The sequence below is a fragment of the Giraffa tippelskirchi genome, chromosome 4 (genome assembly GCF_054371585.1).
Source record: "Giraffa tippelskirchi isolate mGirTip1 chromosome 4, T2T-mGirTip1v1.2.pri, whole genome shotgun sequence".
Classification (NCBI taxonomy): Eukaryota; Metazoa; Chordata; class Mammalia; order Artiodactyla; family Giraffidae; genus Giraffa; species Giraffa tippelskirchi.
Window position 1 is genome coordinate 198,430,221 of NC_137278.1, and position 26,839 is coordinate 198,457,059.

At 44.3% G+C, this 26,839-nt stretch overlaps 2 protein-coding genes across 52 annotated transcripts in view; both read right to left on the reverse strand.

Annotated features, from left to right (window-relative positions):
* DYRK4 (dual specificity tyrosine phosphorylation regulated kinase 4) overlaps positions 1–7,687 on the reverse strand; it is a 45,881-nt gene extending 38,194 nt beyond the window's left edge. For 17 of the 44 annotated variants that reach the window (XM_081593867.1, XM_081593864.1, XM_081593856.1 and 14 more), the window contains exon 1: positions 7,483–7,579. In XM_081593867.1, coding sequence (XP_081449993.1) covers positions 7,483–7,493 — 11 coding nt within the window. In that variant the 5' untranslated portion in view covers positions 7,494–7,579. Of the gene's footprint in view, positions 1–7,478; positions 7,580–7,622 lie in introns of those variants that run through there. The other 27 variants (XM_081593861.1, XM_081593853.1, XM_081593876.1 and 24 more) reach the window with 3 other exon arrangements.
* A 1,878-nt stretch (positions 7,688–9,565) lies between these two features.
* Positions 9,566–26,521, reverse strand: RAD51AP1 (RAD51 associated protein 1). 8 transcript variants are annotated; one of them, XR_014083070.1, is made up of 10 exons: positions 26,429–26,521; positions 24,689–24,738; positions 22,845–22,986; positions 20,353–20,462; positions 18,946–19,032; positions 18,071–18,220; positions 15,600–15,758; positions 15,072–15,176; positions 13,612–13,761; positions 9,566–10,769 (listed from the first exon to the last, which is right to left on the reverse strand). XR_014083070.1 is itself a non-coding variant. In XM_081593886.1 (9 exons), exons 1-9 carry the CDS (start codon positions 26,443–26,445, stop codon positions 10,633–10,635), a joined length of 996 nt encoding a protein of 331 aa, XP_081450012.1. In that variant the 5' UTR covers positions 26,446–26,521; the 3' UTR covers positions 9,566–10,632. The 8 variants fall into 8 exon arrangements, 6 of the variants coding, with proteins under 6 accessions (XP_081450012.1, XP_081450015.1, XP_081450011.1 ...); XR_014083071.1 differs by lacking the exon at positions 9,566–10,769 and adding an exon at positions 11,007–13,121; XM_081593886.1 differs by lacking the exon at positions 15,072–15,176 and having other exon boundaries at positions 20,359–20,462.
* Between the last annotated feature and the right edge of the window lie 318 nt (positions 26,522–26,839).

A 26,839-nucleotide genomic window follows, 5' to 3' on the forward strand; every position in this document is an offset into this window, starting at 1 on the left:
TTAGTTTTTTGGGGCTTAGGACCTGAATGTAGAACAGTGCACGAAGGTTGCAGCAGCTGTTCAGAATGAAGTCCAGTGCTACCGCATCATCTATGATGAGAAAAAAAGAGCTACTTCCCAGATGTCACTGGATCATTTTTCCAAGAGGGGTAATAGAATTGAATCCAGCTAGGAACCAGAAGCTGTGCCGTCAACATCAGGCGTGAGTGGTCTGGCAGCTTGCCCTCCATCTCCTGTTGTTGACCATCCTTCAGCTGCACCATCTTCCACCTCCTCTCCCTCCTCCAGTCAGTAACTCTTCTTGCCTGGTCACTTGATGCCAGCCCCTGTGTGCCAGCTATTATGCTGTCCTACTGTACTTTTCAAGGCACTGTACTGTAAGCTTAGAAATGTTTTATTTATTTTTTGTTTGTTTGTTATGTGTTATTGGTACAAAAATATCATAAAGCTATTGCAGTGCAGTACTATATAGCCGATTGTGTTAGTTGGGTGCCTAGGCTCACTTTGCTGGACTTACAAATGGGTTGGACTTAGCGAACTCGCTCTCAGAAGGCAACTCATTTGTATGTAGGGGACTGACTGTATAAGTAATGGTCCCCACCCCCAGGACGGGAAGAATGCCGGGCATCCTTGGAGAAGAGAAGGTGGCAGGTATAATTATGGCTGAGGCACCACTGTTCCTCTTGTCTCCCTTCTGGTGGCCTATGTGGACACTGGGTATTAGTCCTCATGTGCTCATGGCAGAAGGAGACCGGAGCCAAGGCAGGACGAGGAGCTAGGAAGGAGGTTAGCAGCTCAGGACATCAAGCAAAAAGCCCCACCTCCATCTGCTGACTGCAGAGTAAACCATTCTCCTGCCACTAGCATGTTTCCCCCTAAAATATGGACCTATTCATGGTCACTTAGTAGCTTAAGTGATCCACGCTTCTTCTGGATTTCACTGGGTCACATTTGCACCTTCTTCCTTCCGAGCACAATTCCCTGAATAATTAACTCACAGCAAGGTGAAAAACTAACTCCCTTAAGTTTATGGACTCTAGCTAAAGTGGTACTTGAGGAAATGGATGATCGAGTCTTAGAGGGTTCTTATGCCACCATCAATCTCCTGTCATGTCAGCAGACCTCCGCTGAGACTTCACTCCATCTCTTGGAAGCCCCCTTTTCAGCCCCTCACTCTAGCAAGAGCCAAGGGAGTTAAGAATCCACAAAATAGGGGCAGATCAGGGACCAAAGCAAACGTTATCACAGCTTCTGCAAATCACTCCAGCCATAAGTTCTTAAAGTGAAGCGTTAGTCACTCAGTCGTGTCCAACTTTTTGTGACCCCATGGACTGCAGCCCACCAGGCTCCCCTACCCACAGATTTCTCCAAGCAAGAATCCTGGAGTGGGTTGCCATTTCCTTCTCCAGGGGATCTTCCTGACCCAGAGATCAAACCTGGGTCTCCCACATTGCAGGCAGTTTCTTTACCATCTGAGCCACCAGGAAATAAGCTCTTGGGGACACGCTAATAAGTGGTGACAGCATCACGATTGTGAAGTTATTCAGAGGAATACTGCTTTGAGAATTGAGATTTTAAGTTCCTATTATTTTTCATGGATCAGAGTTTTCCTGCCTCTACAGCCCATTACTATCTCCTTCCTCTGGATTTCAACACTTTTGTCTATAGAGATCATTTTGTCGCTTGGTCAACAGCGTTAGTGTTAATTGTCATGTGTTAGTGCTGGTGCTAAGTTGATTCAGTTGTTTCCGACTCTTTGTGTTCTTATGGACCATAGCCCGCCAGGCTCCTCTGTCCATGGGATTCTCCGGGCAAGAACACTGGAGTGGGTTGCCATTTATCTCCGGGCAAGAACACTGGAGTGGGTTGCCATTTATATGTGTCTGTTTGTATCTTGTCAATTTCCTGGGGACAGGAATGGTGAATTTGTATTTTATTTTATGTTTTATATTTATCATGGGGACAAGGACAGCAGCTTGCATTTGAAATCTCTTGGTACAAATTTGCTGAAAGGAAAGACATCTAAGATAGCTTAGGTTAATTTATCTGAAATGTTCAGACCGCCGTGTGCCAAGTACTGTGCCAACCATGGGAGAATCACATATAATAAACCAGAATCCTTGTTTTAAAGAGTTCAAAAACTAGTGTGCAAGACAGACTGTAAACAGTGGCGCTGCATTATTGCAAGCATAACAATCTTACACATAACGTTTCCTCTACGTATGAAAGTGGAAGCGTTAGTCACTCAGTCCTGTCCAACTCTTTCCGACCCCATGGACTATAGCCCACCAGGCTACTCTGTCCAGGGACTTTCCCAGGCAAGAATACTAGAGTGGGTTGCCATTCCCTTCTCCAGGGAATATTCCTGACCCAAGGATCAAATCCACGTCTCCTGCATTAGCAGGCAGGTTGTTTACCACTGAGCCACCAGGGAAGCCATTATCTATCTAGACCGAATTTCAAAGCCCAGAAAGGAAATACATCTTTTGAGATTCATCTGTTGTAACTTCAGGATTTCTACTGCAGTAGATCTTTATGCCTGGGGACCACATTCAGGGCAGAGATTGTGGCAAGATACAACTCGCAGGGACCCCCTTTACAGTTCTGTGAACAGGAGGTGGTGTATTTAACACCCTTCTTCTGCCAAAGAGAACTCCTCAGCCTCTGTGCAATTCTCCCTGATACTTTCCATGGTCCACAGATTCACCGATGCTTAAGAGTGGGAAGAATTTTTTGAAGCTATCTCCCCACCTCATCCCACCCCTGGTGTGAATAACCTTCCCAAGAGGACTCCAAGTAACTGCTCATCTCTGCTTAAATATTTCTGGGACATAACTCACTGTTTTCCCAGGCAACCCATTTCACATCCAGCTGTTAACCTTCACATGGTTGGAGCTCCATCAATGTCGATTGGAGAAAATGATCTTGAACAGCATCCTTTGCTGACACCTGTTCTCCTCTGTATATACCCGTTCTCTGCTGACATCTGTTCGCCTCTGCTGACACCTATTCTCCGCTGACACCTATTCTCCTACACTGACACCTGTTCTCTGCTGACACCTGTTCTCCTCCGCTGACACCTGTTCTTCTCCAACACCTATTCTCTGCTGACACCTGTTCGCCTCTGCTGACACCTGTTCCCTGCTGACACCTGTTCTCCACTGATACCTGTTCTCCTCCACTGACACCTGTTCTCTGCTGACACCTGTTCTCCTCTGCTGACACCTGTTTCCCTCCGCTGACACCTGTTCTCCTCTGCAGATACCTGTTCTCATCCACTGACACTTGTTCTTCTCTGCTGACACCTGTTCTCCTCCACTGACACCTGTTCTCTGCTGACACCTGTTCTCCTCCGCTGACACCTGTTCTTCTCCAACACCTATTCTCTGCTGACACCTGTTCGCCTCTGCTGACACCTGTTCCCTGCTGACACCTGTTCTCCACTGATACCTGTTCTCCTCCACTGACACCTGTTCTCTGCTGACACCTGTTCTCCTCTGCTGACACCTGTTTCCCTCCGCTGACACCTGTTCTCCTCTGCAGATACCTGTTCTCATCCACTGACACTTGTTCTTCTCTGCTGACACCTGTTCTCCTCCACTGACACCTGTTCTCTGCTGACATAAGCTCTCCTCCACTGACACCTGTTTTCCTCCACTGATACCTGTTCTCCTCCGACATCTGTTCTCTGCGGACACCTGTTCTCCTCCGCTGACACCTGTTCTCTGCTGACATCAGCTCTCCTCCACTGATACCTGTTCTCCTCCACTGACATCTGTTCTCCTCCACTGACATCTGTTCTCTGCTGCACCTGTTCTCCTCCACTGACACCTGTTTTCTGCTGACACCTGTTCTCTGCTGACACCTGTTCTCCTCTGCTGACACCTGTTCTCTGCTGACACCTGTTCTCCTACACTGACACCTGTTCTCTGTTGACACCTGTTCTTCTCTGCTGACATCTGTTCTCCTCTGCAGAGCTACAAAGAGCACACTCACCCCCTCTTCTACTCAAGAACTCTTAAATATTCAAAACAGTGGCTTTTTGCTTCGCCAGCACCTGCTCATCTTCAGGCATCTGTGCTTTTATATTCGGAGAAGGCAATGGCAACCCACTCCAGTACTCTTGCCTGGATAATCCCATGGACGGAGGAGCCTGGTAGGCTACAGTCCGTGGGGTCGCTAAGAGTCGGAAACGACTGAGCATCTTCACTTTCACTTTTCACTTTAATGTACTGGAGAAGGAAATGGCAACCCACTCCAGTGTTCTCGCCTGGAGAATCCCAGGGATGGCGGAGCCTGGTGGGCTGCCGTCTATGGGGTAGCACAGAGTTGGACACGACTGAAGAGACTTAGCAGCAGCAGCAGCTTTTATATTAAATCCCTCCTCATTTGATAGAGCATCCAGGCAGGATGGAGAAAGCCTGGACTAAAAATGACCTCCCTTAAAAAGCCTACCATTTGCTGGAATTAAGATTCTCTTCTAATCAACACTCTGTAGGCAGCCAGAATTTTGCATCCCTCACCTTGTCACTGACTTTTTCATTTTTCTTTTTAATTAGGGGATAATTGTTTTACAATATTGTGCTGGTTTCTGCCATGTATCAATATGGTCACTGATCTTCAATTAAAGCAGACAAAACCAGTGTTGGTTCTTTTCAGCTGTTGCAACACATTCATGTTGGGTCTGTGGTCAGCACTGGTTCTCCACATGCTGAGAAGTGTGCATTACAGTTCAGGTGCTGACAACAACAGCAGTTGGAAAGTGGCTGGCATACCAGAATCCCTTCACATGTATCATCATTCTCTTTGATAAGGTCCAAAACAGAGAAGGGAACTAACAGACTTTAGTCTCAGAAACAACTTGGCAGAATCCATGTTTGGAGAATTCTTTAGAATGTCAGATTTTATGTACCTACATGTCGACAATTAAATCCCTCAAGCAAGACTGGTGACTGAGGACACTTCCACTGTTCTTTTGTAGTCTGAACTTCCTTTTTAAACAGCCTCACACTTTTGCCAAGTCTCCATTTAAGCCTGAACAGTGAAACCTGAATTAATAACATTGTTGATCATCAGTCATCCAAAACAGGTCAGAGGGCCTGCAAGTTACTTAAGCCCTGAATCGGCTGATGGAACATTTCCAATACCACAGGTTAACTACAGACTTTGAAAAATCCCAAATTTTGCACTGCTCATCTCCTTCTAAGAAAAAACTTCACTAAACCTTGGAATCACCCCCAAGTGGCAGGTGTCCTCTAATAGGACAGTGTGGCTTGGAATGGACGGCAGGCACATGGGCTGCTCAGAAGAGGTGAGTATCAGCCAGAGATCCCTGGACATGAGCCATGGGGTCGTGGACCCACTTTTTATGACCAAGTCAGATGAGATGTGCGGTAAAGACAAGAAAGGGAGCAGCTCACACAGCTCAATATCAAATAAACAAAGCACCCAATCAAAAATGAGTGGAAGACCTAAATAGACATTTCTCCAAAATAAGACATACAAATGGCCAAGAGACACATGAAAAAATGCTCAACACTGTTAATTGTTAGAGAAATGCAAATAAAAACTAAAATGAGATATCACCCCACCCTGGTCAGAATGGCCATCATCAAAAATCTACAAACAACAAAGGCTGGAAAGGGTGTGAAGAAGAGGGAACTCTCCTACACTCTTGGGGAGAATGTAAATTGATGTAGCCACTATGGAGAACAGTGTGGAGGTTCCTTAAAAAACTAAAACAGAACTACCATATGATCCAGCAATCCCACTCCTGGGCATTTGCCTGTTGAAAACCACAATTCCAAAAGATAGATGCCCCAGTGTTCATTCACTGCAGTGCTATTTACAATAGCCAAGACATGGAACCAACCTAAATGTCCACCAACAGATGAACAGATAAAGAAGATGTGGCACATATAGAGTGGAATATTACTCAGCCATGAAAAGGAATGAAACTGTGCCATTTACAGAAACATGAGCAGACCTAGAAACTGTCACACAGTGAAGTAAGTCAGAAAGAGAAAAACAAATATTGTATATTAACATATATGCGGTATTGAGAAAAATGGTACAGATAAACCTAATTGCAAAGCAGAAATAGAGATACAGATGTAAAGAACAAACATATGGACACCAAGGGAGAATAGAAGGGTGTGATGAATTGGGAGATTGGGATTGACACATATACACTATTGATATTAATAAATAACTAATGAGAACCTACTGTATAGCACAGGGAACTCTACTCAGTGCTCTGTAGTGAGTAAATTGGAAGGAAACCCAAGGAAGAGGGAATATATGTATACATGTGGCTGACTCACTTTGCTGCACAGCAGAAAGTAATACAACATTGTAAAGCAACTATACGCCAATGAAATTTTTTTAAAAAAAGAAAAGAAAGGGAGAAGAAAGCTCTGGGCCCCAAGTTGTTGGGGTCAGGGCTGGAAGCATGTCCAGTAGGTCTTATGAGTCCTCTAAAACCCACCTCTCCCCATCCTACCCTCAGTCCAAGCCAGTGATGCAACATTATCTTAACGGAAAAGTATAACATATTGCTTAGGGCTGTGGGGGTGCAGATTTATAAAGCTACACACCTAAGCCAAGGGGAGAAGCTCCAATCGGAAGAAAGCAGTTGATAATCAGGAGGCCTTGGGCAAGTCACTTAGCTTTTCTCAATAAGAAAATGGGAATAAAAATTCTACTCTCCTCACACCCAAAACTTTTAGGAGCAATTAGTGAGACTTTCAAAGAGCATTATACAAAAGTTAGTAATTCTATAAGGAAGTAATTAAAATAGTGCACATTTAAGGTTTTCATCTTGAGAAATACATATCAGAGGTACACACGGCTAAATTTAAAATGGATAACCAACAAGGACCTACTGTATAGCACAGGGAACTCTGCTCAATGTTATGTGGCCGCCTGGATGGGAGGGGAGTTTGGGGGAGAATGGATACATGTGTAGGTATGGCTGGGTCCCTTCCCTGTTCACCTGGAACTATCACAACATTGTTTGTTAACTGGCTATACCCAGGTCTCCCACACTGCAGGTGGATTCTTTACCAACTGAGCCACCAAGGAAGCCCAGAAATACTGGAGTGGGTAGCCTACTCCTTCTCCAGGGGATCTTCCCAACCTCAGGAATCGAACTGGGGTCTCCTGCACTGCAGGCGGATTCTTTACCGGCTGAGCTACCAGGGAAGCCCCCAATACAAAATAAAAAGCAAAATAAATAAATAAATAAAATAACAAAAAAAAAAGAAATACATGTCAGAAAAGGGTTATGTATAGGTACTACACTCAGCAATGATGATCCATGCTTCTTAGAGACATGCCTATCATTTGAGTACTTTGTCATCAAGGAGATAATGGGGCCATACTTTGATATTACGATCTAAAAATAAAACTAATCCTAAATACACTGATGTTGGGTGCTAAGGGTGCAGCTGGGCTCGGAGCGAAATCTGAAATAGTACTTGCCTTCTCCCCATATTCACACCTGCCTTTTTCTCCTCCGACCCGCAGCGCTTCTCTTTTCCTGCATCCTGTCACTCCCGCGCGCCCCACCTTCCGCCCCCAGGGCCCCAACGTGTCCCCCCCACCCCCACCCCGCCCCTTACTTGGTGCCGGTGTGGGTGGGAGGCGGAAGGAGCTGCATCGGGCCTGCGCAGACTGCGGGCGCTGTAGGTTGGGACCCGTAACCGCGGGCGCAGGTGGAGGGCCACACCCTGCTCCCGTCGCTATAGAAACTGTTTCCGCCCTTTTTGTGACTCCTGAGCTGAAAGGCTGGGGCTCTGGGCCGGTCCCAAACCACCTTTCACCTAGCCGGGAGAGACAGCTCTTTTCCTCCTGCTCCTGTTCTCTTGCCTCCGTTCTTTAAAGTTTGGGACAAGAATTGAAGGACATTCTGAAGTAAGAGAGATTCGAGTTGATGCAACGGGCTCATGGAGTGACCCCTCTCTCTCCCCCTTCACAAACGTGTGGGGTTATCAGAAAATGAAAGTGAAGCCACTCAGTCGTGTCCGGCTCTTTGCGACCCCATGGATTGTAGCCCACAGAATTTTCCAGGCAAGAGTACTGGAGTGGGTTGCCATTCCCTTCTCCAGGGGATCTGCCTGACCCAGGGATCAAACCTCGGTCTCCCACATTGCAGGCAGAGGCTTGACCTCTGAGCTACCAGGGAAGCCCTGGGGTTATCAGAAGCACATAGTAAAGGTTCCGGATAGGATTTATTCGTCAGAGGAACATTTTTCTGTGCGCTTACTCTGCACCAGCTTTTAAAAGCACGAAAACTAAATAGATGAATGACAGCAGAGTTATCTGGAGAAATACAATGTGGTCCATGGAGGAAACAGACATTCAAATAAAGCTTTTTGAAACAGCCGAGTTGGATATGAGTCTTCTAGCACAAGAAGGAATTAGCAACAGGAAAAAGGCAAATAGAATCATCTGAAAACCCAGAGCCACGGGTGCCAGCACCCAGTGAGGTGTGGCAAGGGTCAAAGGTGTACATGGGTAGCAGGGGACAAAGCTGGAAAGGGGACAAGGGGCCAGCCTGATTCTAAATAGCTTATGAACTAAACAGGCTGGAGAGTGTGTGTGGATTTTAAGCAGAGGGGTGTTCTGCTCAGATTTTGTTTTAGGAAACTCCCTCTGGCTCTAATGGGTTGAAGGAAGGACAGGGTAGCTTGCGCATCAAGGCAAGGGTGCCCCTTGGAAGTAGTAAGTGATGGGAGTGTCAGAGAAAGGGCGGCACTTGGAAAGAGAGAGCAGGAAATGGACTAGAGCTTGCTGACCGTATGGGATGTGCAGGGAGCAAGTGCCCCAGGTACGTCAGCTGACTGATGGTGTTTACTAATAGGAACTACAGAGGGAAGACGCCTGGGTTGGGGGGATGTCACCGATTTAGTGATGACGTATGATCAGGGGGCCAGGCAACACAGCTGCATCAAGAGCAAGTTCTGGGCTGAAGAGCCTGACTGGCAGCACTGTCACCTAGGTGACCGCGGGAACTTGAAGTTACTCACGTTTTGAAAGAAAAAAGCAGCAGGGGGAAATGGACTCACATGGAATATGATAGGGTGGTGAGAGCGGTGGGTGTGGGTGACACCGAAGACTAGCAAGCCGCAAAGCGATGAGGAGTAGGCGGGGAGAAAAGCACCAGAGTGGTGTCCTGTGGCCCAGGAAATAAAGCGTGTTAAGCAAGGTCTGATGAGCAGGGTCTGTAAGACAGTGAGAAAATGTACCCCGGGTTTGACACCAGAACGGTCATGAGTGTTTTCTGCAAAGCCAGTTTGGACACACTTTAAGGTAATTTTCAATAGGTGGGTTAACACCACACACATAGAGATAACAGGTTCATCAAGCTGGCCCAAGTGATTAATCAATGACATCAGTACTAGCACAGGATAGCTCTTAGTGTTTATTGTTAAACTGCAGCATACAGAGTCCCTCAACCCCGTGTTCCTGGAAAGCACGCTTCCAGCCAGGGGTGGGGGGGTGGGTTGGGGATGCACCACAGTATAACATATATACCAGACAAGAAAAAATATACACAGCAGCAGTAGGCAAATGCTCACTTTAATCACAAGTCTGAATTACTTATTTTCATATTAACATATTTCATAAACCAAGAACTAAGTATTATATACATTTTTAATGATTAACATGATTCAGAGAATTTTTATTAAAAAGTGATCAGGAGCTGGTTGAAATTTTCACTGTAAATAAAAAACATCTATTACTACTTTTATTCACAGTGAACTCATATCTAAACTTCCTAAAGAGCTGTCCTAATACAACAGGGATGACAACCTTGACAGCCACCTGCTAAAACATGGGCTTCTCGTACAGTGATGACCTTTAAGAAACAGCTCTTCCTCTTTCTATTTACAACAAAAAGGATAACTTTATTCTTATGCAGGGCACTCATTTTATCATGAAATGTAGACAGTTAAGAGACAGATGGATGCAATGGTATCAAGGGAAAGTGCATATCAAAACTTTTCCACTTTTATCAAAGGTTTTGACAATGAAGCCTTCATGAAATGTCATGAAATTTTATTTGCTATAAGATAACCATCTATTAATACTTCTAGGTAGGAGACATACACTATAGTACAGCAACTGTTTTAATGTGGAAACTAATTCTGAATTCTCAGTACAAAAACATTTGGCTAAAATATGAAACATCGTGGCAATAAAACTGACAGTGTAGTTGTCAGTGCAGAAACGTCCCTGGAGAAGTGGGAATCTTCCTCTTGTGAGATAAACTCGGCACAGTTCAGGTGCCATCAGCTCGACAAAGGCAGGAAGCAGCATCCTGTTACTGGCAACGAGCAGCGTGTAATGTGGACCTCTTCCGTGTCACACTGACAGCAAGGTGATGACAGTGACCACTTACATACACTGAGGGAGGAGAGTATGCTCTTCAGAAGGAAAGGACATTCCAAGAGAATTCACATAAATAAAACTCTTGCTGAAGTCTTGGGCAGCTTTGCAGAGAACAGTCACAAAACAGGTAGAGGTGATTTATATGACGTTAAAGGATTCCTTTATATTACAATTCCTTCCTCAAATATAAACCCGCTTATATGAGTGAGAGCTCCTTAATCAAACGTCTTCCTGTGGCTACACGCAGCTACTGGCGGCGCTTGGATGCAGAGGTTTAACCCGTGCTAAGCGAGACAGACCAAGGCGGAGGCTCTGACTCGGAGACTTCACGGCCACTCCTGCCAGGGGGCTGCGGCTGCTGCTTCCGGACATGGCTGCAAGAAAACATGTCACCTGATGCTGAGCATGTCAGACATCTCTTCACAAAGATCAGTCTATGAAACAGGAGAGGCCAGCAGAAGTGGTTAAGCATTATTCTACTATGTAGGTTCTATCAAATTAGAGAAAAAGAGTGGGAAGTACTATAAAGCAGAAAATATGTCGCATAGCAAACATCCCCAGAGGCCAATGTAATGACACCACAACTTTAAAAGTAAAAGCTAAATAGGAAAGTTGGGAGCAAAGAACACTGATTGTAAAGGCATTAAAAAAAAAATGACTGTAATTATAATTTCTAAAGTAGTAGCAAAATCTAATACATTTTTTAAAAATCTGTAACTTTTACAAGTACTCCTTCAAGAATCTATTTTTCAAATAGTAAATAACTGAGTATGACAGGTACCATTTTTCTTTATTTACACGTTTCATTTATGCTACCACTCTAATGGAGTGATTATTTCCATCAAGTATTAATTTATCCACATATATATTTGTAGTTTGGAGAAGGCTATGGCACCCCACTCCAGTACTCTTGCCTGGAAAATCCCATGGACGGAGGAGCCTGGCAGGCTTCAGTCCATGGGGTCGCTAAGAGTCGGACACGACCGAGCAACTTCACTTTCACGCATTGGAGAAGGAAATGGCAACCCACTCCAGTGTTGTTGCCTGGAGAATCCCAGGGACGGGGGAGCCTGGTGGGCTACCGTCTATGGGGTCGCAGAGTCGGACACGACCGAAGCGACTTAGCAGCAGCAGCAGCAGCATATTTGTAGTTGATATAGGGTATAACCATAAACAGTACAACAGTGTGTATTTTTTTCATACAAAGATTTTATAAACATTTCCATGATTCTAGACATCTGATTTATCATTCTTAATTGCATGTATGTGCCACATATTGATAAAATTCCTACAACAAACTTTTGGGTTGTTTCTAGTTTTTCACCACTTTTCCATAAATAGCTATAAAAAAATCTAACCACTTATTACTTTTCCTTCTTTTGAACTCCTTTTAAGAACAAATTCCCAAAATTAGCTCTGAAATCAAAAGACAGGTTTATTTTTACGGTTCCTGTTAAGCTGTCCTATAAAAGGATTACAAATTTGTAATAATTACACGTGCTAAACCACAACCCAGATACACTGGTTGACAGTTTTATTATTTTCTAGCTTGAAGTATAAAATTGTATTTTATCGTTTTATGTTTCCTTCATTACCACTGAGATTGCCGCTCTTTTCATATTTGTTTCTGGTGGTACTTCTTGGGGGCAGCGGTACGTTTATGTCCTCGGCTCATTTTCCCACTGGAGCCTCTCTGGTCTTCTTAAGTTTGTGTAAGACAGGAGACCAGCTGGCCATCTGAGAGTCAAATCCTGCTCTCAGATATGTTAGTTGGCCGACTTTTAAAAGTTCACTTGTACGAACTAGTAGACTTCCCACTAAAATGTGGATTTCTGGCTTCTCTTGAGAAGCTCAAGACATGGAAATACATGGCCCCTCGTCCTGCGTGTGAACAAGCAAGGGGAGCAGAGCAGCGTGGCCTCCTTACAGAGGGCACGACGCCCGCTCACTCAAGCCTGCTCCCCGGCCCCGCTACCTCGAGGCCAGCACCTGACCCGCCCCGCCTTCCACAGAATGAGTCTGCAAGCACTCTGTGTTTTGTGATGATGACTCTTTAGCCATCACTCCGTTATTTCGTATCTTTTGGCTTATGCTGCCTTCAAACTTCTGTAACTCATTATATCAATTCTGTTAAATTTCTTTTGTTGAGGAATCACTAATTATTCTCAGAAGAAACAGACTAAGTACCCTTGAACTGAAACAGCATCATTATTTCAGTAAATAATCTTTCTCCTTTCCTTCTCCAAAAACTTTTTAAGTCCTCCCTAAAATCTTAGAATTTTGAAACCAGAAGACTTTAAAGACTATACAGTGCCTGCCACTTCAGATGATGAAATGAGGCTGCAGAGAAATGAAGCAACCACGGAGTCTCAGGCCCGCATCCATTTGTGAATAGTCGGTCATCCTTAGGGGAGTGACCACTGTGGACCAGCCAAAGGACGTCATGGAGAAGGATAGGAAACCCCAGGAGACTTGGAATGACTCAGCAAAGGAGAGCAGACACGTGAAGAAAGCCATCCCAGAGGGAGGAACCTGGACAGAAGTGCACACACAGGGTGCTGAAGGAACAAAGAACGCATCTGTTCCACTGCAGAGGGCTCCTGGGCGGGATGAGCGGAAGTGGAGAGGGACTGGCAGGAAGTCACCACCAGTCTGGGTATGAAATGAGCAGAACCTGGACTAGGGTTTTAGGAATGTCAAGAAGCATGAAGGATCATGAGACCGGGCTGTGGAGCAAAAGAAAACAAAGAGAAGTCAAGCATGTAACCACTGAAGGTCGAGTTTGCTAAATGCTGGAATTCCCAAGGTTTCTGTCCCACTGCAGGGGTCAGCAGGTCTTGAGCTAAGAGATTTGTCAACAAACATTCATTCCTATGTATCAGGAATCTTAAATGCTGGTACTCTTTCACTGTAATTCTACTACTAGGAATTTATCCTAGGAAATAGCCAGGGATGTGCCCAGATTTCTAAAATAAGGGTGTCTGTGCTAACTGCAACCTTATTTATCACCATGAAGAAAAAATAAACAACTTGGATGCTCAAATTTAAGGGAATAACAAGTGATGAATAAATGCAGCAATTAAAAACCTTAGTTTTGAAGACCGTGTAATAATATGAGGAAGTGCTCATTCGTAACATTTACAAGAAAAAAATACCTACCTGTGGCAGTTTTCCAACTCCCTGCCCGTGAACAGTAAATAAACACACTATACATACCTGGTGGGACCCACTTAGGTCTCTTGCTTTCCGCTGCAGGACTGCGTATCTGTGACGGCGTCCTACTGGCCTCCGAAGAGACAGAACCCTCTCTTGCTGAGGACCGAGATTCTGACTTGATGGCAGCTGGAGTGCGGTCTACTGAAGTCACTTGTTTGAAAATATACATAAAACAGGGGTCACAGAGCAAGACTGAAGTCTAGCATGCATGTGTGAAAATTATACAGTTCCATCAGCTTATAAAAATTAAAGAAGCAGAATCGTAAATCCAGAAAACTCTCATTAATCAACATTTATAGAGGGCCTAGGAACAGCCATCCTTTCTGAGCACTTCTATGCTAGGAAGTATTGTAAGTATATCCTTTAATACTACCTTTAACCCTGAGGGCAGCTCCGATACAGAAATGACTCTCCCCACTGTCAGTTAAGGAAACAGAGAGATTAGACAGTCGGCCTGTAGTCTGAGAGCTAGGAAGCGTCTGAGCCGGAAGTGGAAACCACGTCTGAGGCCAGAGTCCACACTTGTAACTCACACAACAGTGTCTCGTCACAATGTGTCATGAGATATTGAATGTATCAGGCTCCAGGGTCTCAGATTATCCTATTCGCAGGAATTTATGGTCCCCTCACTAGACTCTAGTAGAAACGGCAGAAAAGTAAAGAGATACCCACACTGCAGTGTGGCAAGAGAAATGACAATACCTAGAGGTGGGCCTGGGGGAACTTACAAGCCACGTAGATCTGTACGTTTAGAAGCATCTCACCAAGGGCGGTGTAAAAGCAGAGCACCTAGGCGGCTCCGTGGTGGCCCAGGTGAGAGGGGATCAGGAACAAATCAGGAATGAACAAAGCATGGGGAAAACAGCAGAGTGCAGAGCTTTCAGTCATTAGAAAGGAGGAGGGTGCTGGAGACGCGGGAATAATCAGGACTTGAAAATTCCTGTCATGGACACACTGTCTGAGAAGGAACACAGAATGGGAATGGGTTTGGGTTTGTTTTTGATGGAGGGAGAAGAAGTAGGATACAAAGTCTCTTTCAGATAACGCTTGCTTCGAGACGCCTCAGCAGCATCTGAGTGCCCATGGATGTGAACACCTTCACCGCACTCCTCTTCCTGTTACCGTCCGCACTCCCAAGGTCAGCACTGCCCCTCAGGCTTCTCTGCCGTGATGGGGATGTCTTATATTTCACACTGTCCAACACGTTGGTAGCCACAAGCCACAGTCAGGTGGACACTTGGAATGTGGCAGCAAAGCCAAGAAACTGACTTTCAAGCTGTACCTAATTTTAATTAACTTAAATGTGACGGAACTACTTTGGCTAGTGGCTACTGTATTGGATACCTCAGCTCTTACATATATTAAACAACTAAGATGTAAAAACTCTATCAGTAAGAAAAACAAATCAGGTTTAAGGAAGTTATATTTTACAATAATCTATTAATGTATTATGAACTCACAAACATCCCAACTTCTCTCACACAAGAAACAACTATTCCACGTTCAGGTCGTCACTAGTTCCAGAAGTTGTCTTGTAAAACTGGTTTCTTCTAACTGAATCCGTTCTAAAGAAACCAAAGGGCCCTAAACACAGACAGAAGGGTTCTCCCCTCCAAGACTGGTCACGTGGGACAGCAGCAAATGAGACACGCCACCTCCCCGTTCAATCGCCCAGAAAATGTGTCTAATGGACGGATCCAGGCTCTGCATGGACAAAGCTGGGGGCTAGTTCCAGCCGTCGCTTAGCCGTGAGAATCCAGCCCGTGGTTTGCCCTCTGAGAGCCTCAGTTTTGTGGCTGTGAAATGCAGGGGACAGGAGCTGCTCGGGGCCCCCTGGCCTTCTGTCCGCCCCACCCCAGCCTGCCGTCCTGCCCGGGCTGTGATGAGAAAGGAGCACAGTTAGGGAGACTAAGGGCAGAGGTGGGGAAGAACTTTAAGGAAAGCAGGCCCGTCTCCGGCGTGAAGTGACGTGTGTGGGACTGGCTTACCCCCAGCACCACGCTTGGGTTTAGGCTTCTCTTTCTTTTTAGCTGGAGGTTTCGCCTTTACGTCTTTCCGTTTGGTTTCTTTAACTTTACTTTTTCTCAGAGTGAAGCTTTCATCGTCTTCACTCCCACTAAAATCCGAGTCATCCTCAGAGTCTTCACCTGAAACAGATCACACCTCTGCTCACCTCTGCTGGAAGATGCGGGGCTTCCCGGGCCTCGGTGTCACCTTCCGCACACACACCCCTGTGTCGTGCCGTCTCCAGGGGCCGGACAAGGCACGGTGCCTGGCTGTGCATCCGGGCCCCTCACTTACGTATCCTTGACCTCAGACAGGCCCCTGACATCACTGTGCCTCAGTTTCCCACGTATAAGACAGGGAGGACCCTACTGCCTCCACCATGGGGCTCTTGTGCAGACTGAGTTAACACAGGTAATAAACACAGGTCCTAGGTGGTGTTCTGCTCTGCCTACGGTGTCACTCGTGTCTGAGAGCACAGAAGGTGTGGCTGCCCGGCTCCCGGTGGGGTCAGCGGATGCTCGGCCTGAATCCCCATCGTAAAGATGCTCGTCAGCCTCTCACTGATGGCATCTGCCTAGATCAACTATGTCATTATGAACTCAAATTGTGATGTCCTTATCTGTCATCCTTCCCACATGAACACAATTTTAAAAACAGATGATCAACTCACATATTCACATAACAGTTACTGGGTTATACAGAATTCACTGTATAAGGCCAGCAGATCGCATGAAGGCTGCTATTAATATAAATAGCACCTGGCAAAATCAAGTAATTATTTCTGGAGTCCCAAGAGGATCTGGATTTGGGAAGGGCAGGTGGTGAAGAACCTTCTCTAGAATTTTAGAACACAGAGTCCAGGAGGCACAGCTTCCCAGAAACTCAACAGCTATGGTATTTCACGTATTCTCTTTTGGCCTGAGGGGACAGACTGTAGGACAGGCTAGGACTCTATGTATATAAACTGGAGGGGCAGTGACGGGACACCCAGAATCCTGAGCATTAGCATCTCCTCTTGGGGAATCTAAAAACCCAGGCACTGGGTTATGGATTTGGGAGAGCTTTATATGTCCTTAGAAGCCTTGATTCTCTCCTTTTCACTTTTCTTTCCCTACTGAAGGTCACAAAAGGTGCTTTCTCTCCCCATCTAGGGTGAGCCGATGCAGTGGGAAATTCTGAAATGTCACTTAAAGAAGGGACCCTGCTCCAGATAACGTGGGCCGTCTGAGATGATTCCAGCAGCACATTCAAGTATAATAAAGCATCAGCTCTGAGGGTATGGGAGAGGGAGCCATCCTCAGCTTAGGGCAGAAGAAAATAAACTGGCTATACCGCTCGTTGAAGCACACCAAGCAAGACAGGGAACATGCGTGTCCTTCCATGGTGGGTAAAGCAGGCTTGGATGGGACCCGAAGGGGGTTCCAGACCCACAGGACAGCGTGGACTTGCACACTCTTGGGGGTGGGGGACTCAGGAGGAGTCAGAAGGCTGGGAGGAGGGAGACTGTGCCTGAAGCTCAGGCTGTGCATCCACAGCACAGGCTGGACAGTGGTCACCATCTCCCCCCGACAAGCTGCCCCCTGGGAGGCCAGAAGGATTGTTCTTGGGGCTGGACCACATGGCGTTTGATGGGAAGCATAGCCACGCAGGGAGTCTCGGGGGGAACTGAAACAATGCAGCAGAGAAAAACCAAACCAGCTCTCAAAGAACTGGATAAGAGACAGTCTTTTTGGTCCACAAGTGAGGCAAGAAGACAAGGGATACTTCTTGGAATCCATGAATTCTTAAGTATCTACTAGCACATAAACCATCAACATGTGACACCTCAGATCTTGGTTTTCTGTCCGTGTCCCCGCCCTCGAAGGTAAGCTCTAGTGTCAAGAATACAGCCCCCAAAACAGAAACCCAAATATGTGCTGAATAAATGTGGACGAACAACCCCAATATACATACATACAAACATATATGCGCCACATCTTCTGTATCCCTTCACCCACTGACGGACCCTTGGGTTGCTGCCGTGCCGTGGCTGTTATAAACACTGCTGCAGTGAGCACAGCGGGCATGCATCTTTTCTCATCACTGTTCCTGTTTTCTTCAGATAAATACCTAGGAGTGGAACTGCTGGATCGTACGGCAGTTCCATTTTTACTTCTTTGAGGAATCTCTAGTGTCACTGAGCTCTTCTGTACGTCCTTGCCTGTTCAGTGGACTATAACTTTCTATCAGTCAGAAGTGCTATTTCACCCCTAAATGCTACTCATTTTTCAAGGCACAGCTTAACGTTCACCTCCGGATAAAGCTTTTCCGCCACAGGCACAGCTGAATTTAACCGTCCTGTGTTCCTCAAATTGCACAGCCAACACTCAGCAGTGTTCTGCGTACAGCAGGGTCTCCGGGAACTTCTGACTGACTCTCCACAGGGTGGAGCTTGAGCGAGGACATAACCTACCGGCTGCAAAGTCTGGCCCAGAGTCGTCAGCTCCGTCGTCATCACTGTTTTCCAAGAGAATCTTCCTCTGCTGGACCACGGCTTGGGACGCAGCCTTCCTTCTCTGTGGAGTGTCCTGAGAATCCTCCTCCTCAGTGATCTTATCTAGATCTTCAGGACATTAAAAGAAAAAACAAAAACTGAAAGTTTTTGTGCCAGGTAACATCTCAAGAGGGGCTTCCCAGGTGGCTCAGTGGTAAAGAACCCACATGCCAATGCAGGAGACCTGGGTTTGATCCCTGGGTCAGGAAGATCCCCTGGAGAAGGGAATGGCTACCCACTCCGGTATTCTAGCCTGGAGAATCCAATGAACAGAGGAGTCTGGTGGGTTGCAATCCACAGGGTTGCAAAGAGTTGGGCACATCTGAGCGACTAAACAACATCTGATGAACTGCAAAGTAGACTTCCATTACACCTGCTTTTTTAAAAAAATCTGCCCAGTTTTGTCCTTCCTGTGCTTCTAGTAACAGACCTCAGAGCCCAGTCTGGTCAGTATAATACATCAGTCTCCCGGCAGCAGTCTAAGTTAAGCATAAGTCCAAGACCCAAACTGAGAGTCTTTCCCCAAGAGTTTTCAAGCTGAACTGGGAAGATGCAGCCCCTTTCTTCAGGATTCAACTGCTGTCAACTAGAAGTCAGAGGTAGTCGTCACCCTACCCCAGGGAAGGAACCAGGTCTGCAGTGAAAGACTGAATACAGAAAGAGACGAAGGAGAAGAGGTGAAGAGAACCTTCACAAATGTGAAGACCTTGGTTCTAGTTTTAGTTCAAGAATTTAAGTAAGAGTTAGAAAAATGATGATGGAAAAAATAAATATTATTAGTATAAAAAACTTACCTAAATAATCACCAGCTACACTGCAGTTGGAGACATGAGGAGACTTACTTGTTGCTTCTGTTTCCCTCTTGCCATGTTTGTCAAAGCCTGGATATCAGGAAGAAGGAACATGCAGATGCACCCTAATCAACCAATGACTAGAAACAGGAAGAGAGGTGCTAAAATCTGATAGCATTTAGATACAGACACATGAACCAAACTCAAACTAGCACACTGATTTGACTTGGCGAAGCTCGACTAAGATTAGGACTTGCGGCTCGGAAATCACACAAACTTTAATGGGACCTAAGTTCAAATTCAGGCTCTTAAATCAGGTACATACCAGGGGGAGGCTGCTTATCCTTTATAAGACTTAATTTCCTCATCCATAATGTGGACATACAGGGTGGGGATTAAATGAGGCTCCTGTGGGGAATTAGATGTTGGTTGAACGTGTAAACTGCTTATTGTGGTGCCCAGCACATAGGAAACAGTTCATAAATGTTAACTATCATCCCTCTGTAGGTAGACCTGTGCTTTTACTAACGTAAAGACTCTTCAATCATTATTATAACTTTAAAATGATCTTGAGTATTGATCCCAATGCTATGAAATACATGACTCTCGGAGAAGGAAATCCCGTTACACATGTCACAATCTTTATAGGAAAGAGATTTTCATTTTCTCAATTTTAGGTGAAAGACAATTCTGTTAAGTTTCTTTGATAAAGGCCCCTCTAATCAACACTATCTCACTGATTGTCAAACAGCAGGCACTGTTGACTTAAACGTCTTTACTCTTTAAATAAGGGAACGTGCTTAAAATAACTTCCAACAAAAAAGATGTTAGGCCAATGTAGTTTAATCCAGAAAGCATTTTTGCAATATGTCTTTTCCAGGAATAATGATTTCTACCTCTCCAGGATATCAATATTGCCATCTGCTTCCTAGTTGCCAGAAAAATCAAAGAAGAAAAATCCATAGAAAAAGTCAGTAGTCATAAACCTATTAAGTCTACTGAGCTTACTCACCAAATTAGTACATTTACCTTTCTGAATAATAAAGATTACCACCATTAGATGATGCTTAATTAACTGGAATTTGGAGAGAAAGGAAGTGGGCTGTTAGGATGTAGAGGTCAATTTATTTGACCAAGAAACTACACTTTCACTGTGTACGAAGACGAACTTTGGATCCAGGGTCACAGTCCACATCCTCAAGTGGACCCTAAGTGTTAGGCAGAGAGGTATTTATGTGTAGATGAGAGTCATGTGATGGAATAAACAACTACTCCAACAGTACCCTCTGCAAACTTCTCAATAGTCCAAAGTATTAAAACTACATCCTTCCACCTGTAGAAGCTCATCCAAAGAAATGATTACAAAAGGGGTAAGAAGTTTTTAAAGATAATTACAGAAGATAAAGTTACTCTTGCCTTGAGACTGCTCCACATCAATGGTGACAGCTGGAACCTCCTTCACTGACAAAGCCAGTGCAACCTCTAGGTCTCTCTGATAGAGTTTATCGTCCAAAGCCATCCTAAAACACACACACATAATAATGAGCTTTTAAACTATCAGTCTCAACTAAACAGCAAACCTCGAGAGAGGTTAGCTGAGAGTTTCCAACCTCAGGAAGATGTTCTTAAACAATGATCATTATCATAACGGACTTTAACATTCCACCTCCTGAAATGTAACAGTGTCATGTTGGACCCAGCAGAACAGAATAGATAGGGGCAGTGGGTGATGGTGTCCACGTCACTGTGACGTCACTTCCTCACCACCAGCTCTGTCCAGGTGGGAAGCACCCACCCAAGTGAGAACAGATGTGGCTCAAACATCACTTCTGCTTAGGAATCTTCCTTGACCTCACCCACACCTCCACAGGCAGCTATTACAGCTCCTATGTTAAAAGGAAATTACTATATACATATATATATATATATTATACATATATATATATATTTTACACCTGCTGTGCCCAATCTGGACTCTGACGAGTATTTCAGTAAGTACTTATTCTGCGTGAGGCACTGCACTGGATAGGATACTAAAAGTGCCCTCAGAGTCTGCAGTTAATGAGGAGGTAGGGAAGAAAGTCCTGGAATAATTACCTACCCCATGTAAACAGATTATCGTGGCTCCTGTTCAGGGTGATCAAGAGTGCTCCGGTGTTTAAGAAGGGAAGGCAAAAAGATAGACAGAGAGCTGTGAAGCTACCACTATTAATTTCAGAACATTTTCATCATCCCAGAAAGAAACTCCATACCCACTAGCAGTCAGCCCCCATTCTCCCTCCCCACCATCTGGCAAGCACTAATCTACGTGCTGTTTCCATGGATTTGTCTGTTCCAGGCCTTCCATGTTAATATTAATGGAATCACGTAATATGTGGCCTTTTGTGCTTGGCTTCTTTGGCTCACCATGATGTCCTCAAGGTTCGTCCATGTTGTGGCATGTATCAGGACTTCATTTATTTTCATTGCTGAATAAGGTTCCACTGTGTGGGTATACTGCATTTTATTTATCCAGTCATTAATTGACAGGCATGTGGATTACTTACATTTTATTTTTGGCTATTATAATTAATGCTCCTATGAATATCCATGTACAGGTTTTTGTGTGGACAGAGTTTTATTTCTCTCGGGCATATACCTAGCTGGGTCATATAATAACTCTACATTTTGGGGCACTGCTACTCTGTTTTCCAATGAGGGTGCATTTTATATTCGCAGCAGCAATGCATGAGGGTTTCCATTTCTCCACATCCTCCTCAACACTTGCTAATATCTGTCTTTCTGCTTCCAGCCATTCCTGTGGGTGTGACATATGATCTCACTGGGGTTTTGATTTGTATTTCCCTGATGGCTACAGATGGTGAGCATCTTTTCATATGCTTATTGGCCATTTGTATATATTCCTTAAAGCAATGTCTATTCAAGTCTTTGGCCCGTTTCTAAATTGGGTCATGATTCTTTTTAGTGTTGGGTTGTAAGAGTTTCCTATATATTCTAGATGTAAGTCCCTAATGGATTATATGATTTGCAGATCTTTGTTTCCCATCCATTGGTTGTCTTTAAACAATATTTTAAAGATAGTACAAGAAGCTAAAAAATAAAGAAGAATCAAGGGTAAAGAGAATGATATGGGGGTAAGTTTCTCTATGTTAAGGAAGTTTTCCTCACACTACTGGAACAGTGAAGCATCACACGCACCATATTCCACTTGTCAGAATCCCTTCTCGGCCATCTCCTCCCCACACTGCAAGTCTGGGGCCTCTCAGGGATTCCTCCCCTCCATCTCCCCCACTGCCTCCAAGTACTAACTAATGGAACTCCAGGGTTAGTTTGAAACTACAGGTACTTCTCACTGCTGGACAAAACTCAGTAAGATAAAGTGAAAATATTTTTTATCTGTAGAGAAATACACAGTTTCACTTTTTGTTTCCTTCTAGTTTAATTGAGCTATTTATAACTGACATCCAGCACTGTGTAAGTTTCAGGTGTGCGGCACAATAATGTGGCTCATATACATCATGAAATGATGACAAGTTTAGGGAATATCCATCATCTCATTGAGAAATGTGGCTTTGAATTTTATAAACTGTCCTTACAGACATAACTTTAAACAAAGTAGTCTGTAAGACCTGAGGACTTCAGAGCCAGGTGCTAGGTCTCCTTACAAGATATTCCTTGTAAACTTGGTGATTATGACTTAAATGGTTATTTCCTTATGCATTTATGAACTTAAAGGAGTTCAGAAAGCCAGAGGGGATTAGTGGTACATTCCTGTTCTCCTACATGAATTAAATAAGACCTATGATTCTGCTCAAGTTCTAATTTAGACCAAGAGTTTGAATTTACCTCTTTTAGATTAACACATCTAACATCATATATTCACTGTATGTCTTACCTCTCACCTTTTTTTAGGGGTTTTCTCTTGTAGTGGGATGTCTTTTTCCTGGATATTCTTCAGCTTAGGTTCTGGTTTTTCTAGTTTCAACTCCTTTTGTGTTGTTCTGGATTTCTTATTTAATGGTGCAGTTGCAGGAACAAAATCATCTATTTATGCATGAATTAAAAATAAAAGAATACATGAAATTGCTTTTCCTAAGGAAGAAATAAGGTAAACTTACTTTCTTGGTAGTTGAGAGTCATTACTATGTGTGTTCAAGTTTTAAAGATAAGCAAACTGTTTGCTTTCCATAATCTAAAAAATACAGTTGGTATACTGTCTTTATTCTCATTCGAGCTTTTCAACTTTGTTTTAGTGAATTTAAAAAAAAAAAAAAATCCATCTGTCAAAAACTGACTCCCTGGAAAACTACAAGGGCCACTAAGCTAGCATATATAAGTGGCAAGGAAAAAAACGATTAATTAAAAACCTCTAAAACCATTAGAAAAATCAATAAAATTTCCTGTATAATTTTATCATATGGACAAGTGGAAGAAAATGATTTTTATTGAAATTTCATAATGCAGCCAAATACTTTCTTTCAAAGGCCCATTCAGTACAGTTCAGTCGCTCAGTCATGTCTGACTCTTTGCAGCCCCATGGACTGCAGCACACCAGGCTTCCCTGTCCATCACCAACTTCCAGAGCTTGCTCAAACTCATGTCCATCGAGTTGGTGATGCCATCCAACCATCTCATCCTCATTACCTTTCCTAAAACAACAACCAAGCTGAGTAAAGCAAGAAGCATCAGAACCTGGAGGAAGAGAAAGTAGCTCCTACTTAGGACTTCACAGTAGCAGTGTTTACAGTGGTATCATCACCTTAAGAGCTCTCCTATGATCCCACCACAGTAATTTTATTTTTGGCAAAGGGATGCTGTTTTCCAGTCCATTCTGTTTTCACAGGTTTTTCTGTCCTACCATCCTCAGAACTGAGGTGATTCTTCTGTTGACATTCAACATAAAACCGCTGCTCTAACTTTCAAATGCATACATGACACGTATGTATACCTTCAAGGTACACACAGTCTGAATCATGGACTTTCCCACTTATTAACAAGTGTTTTATGCTTCTCCACATAGAAATACAATAATCTGTGACTTGTCCCCCACCTCCACACCACAGTTTCCAGAATACAGCCAGCAGTTTATACCTATTTTGCGACAGACTGATGACAAGAGTAAAAAGCTAGAAGGTCATGTTCTGTGCTCTTCTCTCCCAAGTCTTAAACGCATGTAAGACTGGGCTCCAGGCAAAAACAGATTCCTTCAAATCAAGGGATTACTAAACATTTGACTTCCAGAAAACTCCAGAGGTCTAAGAAAGAAACTTAAAACTTACTTTGAAGTATAATGTAACCTAACACCATGTTTCTCAAAGTTTTTGACCAAAGTTCTCTTACTATCAAAGACAAGTACATATGTAACACAGTAGGGTGAAGCTTAAGCCTGAGCTTCCTTCAGGGGCTTGCTTTACTCTATCATTAATGGGGATTTTACGTTATATTCTGTACCACATCTGCGTCTCTGAAAGACAGGGGAACCTGGATCTAGAGTAGTTTAGACCTGAAAAATCATTTCACCTGGCCCTGTGTGGTTATGATTTATGCCAATAATTCTTGTCAGTGTAGTGATCAGCATGATTATCCTAAATGCTTAGAAAATTATTTCTCCAGACCATCCTCATATGCAATTGGTACAACCATATTTTAGCCATACACACACACACACCCCCATACATAATATATCCTATAAACTGAGGAAATAAATTATCAAATCTTTAAAGAAGAAATAAGATGCTCTACTTACCATCACTATCAGAGTCCTCAAACTGGGAGTAATTGACTGGCTTCTTATGCCTGTGACCAAGACAGAAATTTTTATTTATACAAATGTCAATTTCTTGCCTCCATTCTTTAAGGCCATTAATACTCTTGAGTAAATAAAAATGTTTGGATTCCCTTAAGCATATGTAAATTAAAAACATGATTTGCATTTTACAGCAAAGATATAACATTATTATACTTGATAAGGAAAAAAGTTAATTCAGATAACACAGTAGGAATAATCAGTATAATTAACACAAAGTTTATACACTGTTTGCCATTGGGCATTTAGAAGTTCTTGTTGTATGTATTCTTTTGTTTTATATGTGAATTCTGATGTATTAAATTATAAACTTCTTGATACTGAAAGCCATTTTCTTTTATCTCTTCCAACATTAATTCATGTTCACTATGCTGCTGCTACTGCTGCTGCTAAGGCGCTTCAGTCGTGTCCGACTCTGTGCGACCCCATAGACAACAGTCCACCAGGCTCCTCTGTCCCTGGGATTCTCCAGGCAAGAATGCTGGAGTGGGTTGCCATTTCCTTCTCCAATGCATGCATGCATGCTGAGTCGCTTCAGTCGTGTCCAACTCTGTGTGACCCTATGGACAGCAGCCTACCAGGCTCCACCGTCCACAGGATTCTCCAGGCAAGAATACTGGAGTGGGTTGCCATTTCCTTCTCCATGGCTCACTATGCAATAGACATTTAAAACATGGTGAGTCTGAGAAACAGCCTCAGAGACATGGAAAACAAACTTAGGGTTACCAAACGGGAAAGGGGGTGGGAGGGATAAATTAGGAGTTTGGGATTAGCACATACAAACTATTATATACAAAATAGATAAACAAAAAGTTTATACAACACAGGGAACTATATTCAATATCTTGTAATAAACCATAACGGAAAAGAACACATATGTGTATATAAGGTAAGGCTTTCCTTCCTCTCACTCTCTCACACTGCCATGTTTATTTCCAGCCCCTTAGAATGCAACCTCCAGCGTATATATATATACCTAGTAAATACATACTTCCAGTGCAGAAGTTAAGTATAATCCAAACTCTATTAAATGAATGGCTGACCCTAGGTCTCCCTGGTGCTCGACTGAGGTAAAGTCGAGGAAGAATTTCCAACAGCACTTGGTGGAAAACACAGAGGATCCGGCGCCAGCTGGCTTAGATTTGCTTGTTACCCAGTAACTTACTAGCTGTAGGACTCAGGCAAACTGACTTTCAGGCCCAGAAGTTTAAACTGATAAAATGAGGATACCTAAACCCACTCCAGTGTTCTTGCCTGGGAAATCCCAGGGACGGGGGAGCCTGGTGGGCTGCCGTCTATGGGGTCGCACAGAGTCGGACACGACTGAAGCGACTTAGCAGCAAACTTTCTATCTCAAAGAAATATAGTGACGAACAAGTGAATTAACACTTAAGTAGGAGCTCAATAAAATGCAAAGGGTAATCGGGTCTTAGTTGAACGGGGTGGGTACAAGAAACGGCAGGAACTGTCAATGAGGACGCCAAGAGATGGAAACGGCTAGGTTGACAGGCCCCTTCCGAGGAGCGGGAGCTCTCGCTGGAGGCCGGAGTGTTTCCCTGTCCGTCCCACTATCGCCACCCTGGTCCTCGGGCCCTTCTCTCCATCCCGTGCAGCTAACGCGGCCTACAGCGTCTTCCTGACCTTCCTTCCCACGCTCGCCGGATGCCATGAGCTACTCACCTCGCAGGCCGCACCATGGTCCCCTCCGAGGCTGGAAACCTGCAGCTCTCAGGCTCTAGCAGGCAGCCGCCACGGCAGTTTCAACTCCCGCCCAAAACCAAACCCAGAGCGTTCCGCCTATCTCGCGGCTCGCCAATCCTCGCCTGCCATTCCAGCTGCCGCGCATGCGTTCTGAGAAGCGCGCGTTAGTTCACTCCCTCCCCAAGCACCGCCCTTCCGCATCCGGTCTGCCCGAGCTGAGATTGTGTTTCGCCGCTGCACTTTCGTCACGAGAGTGGCCTCTGCACAATCCCCAAAATGCACAATAATAGTAGAAATACACCCTCCGACACTTTTTAAATGATTAAACATAGGTAAGATGGAACAAGGGAACATTTAGGCAGAGAAATTTTCCACGGGGTGCCAGAAAAG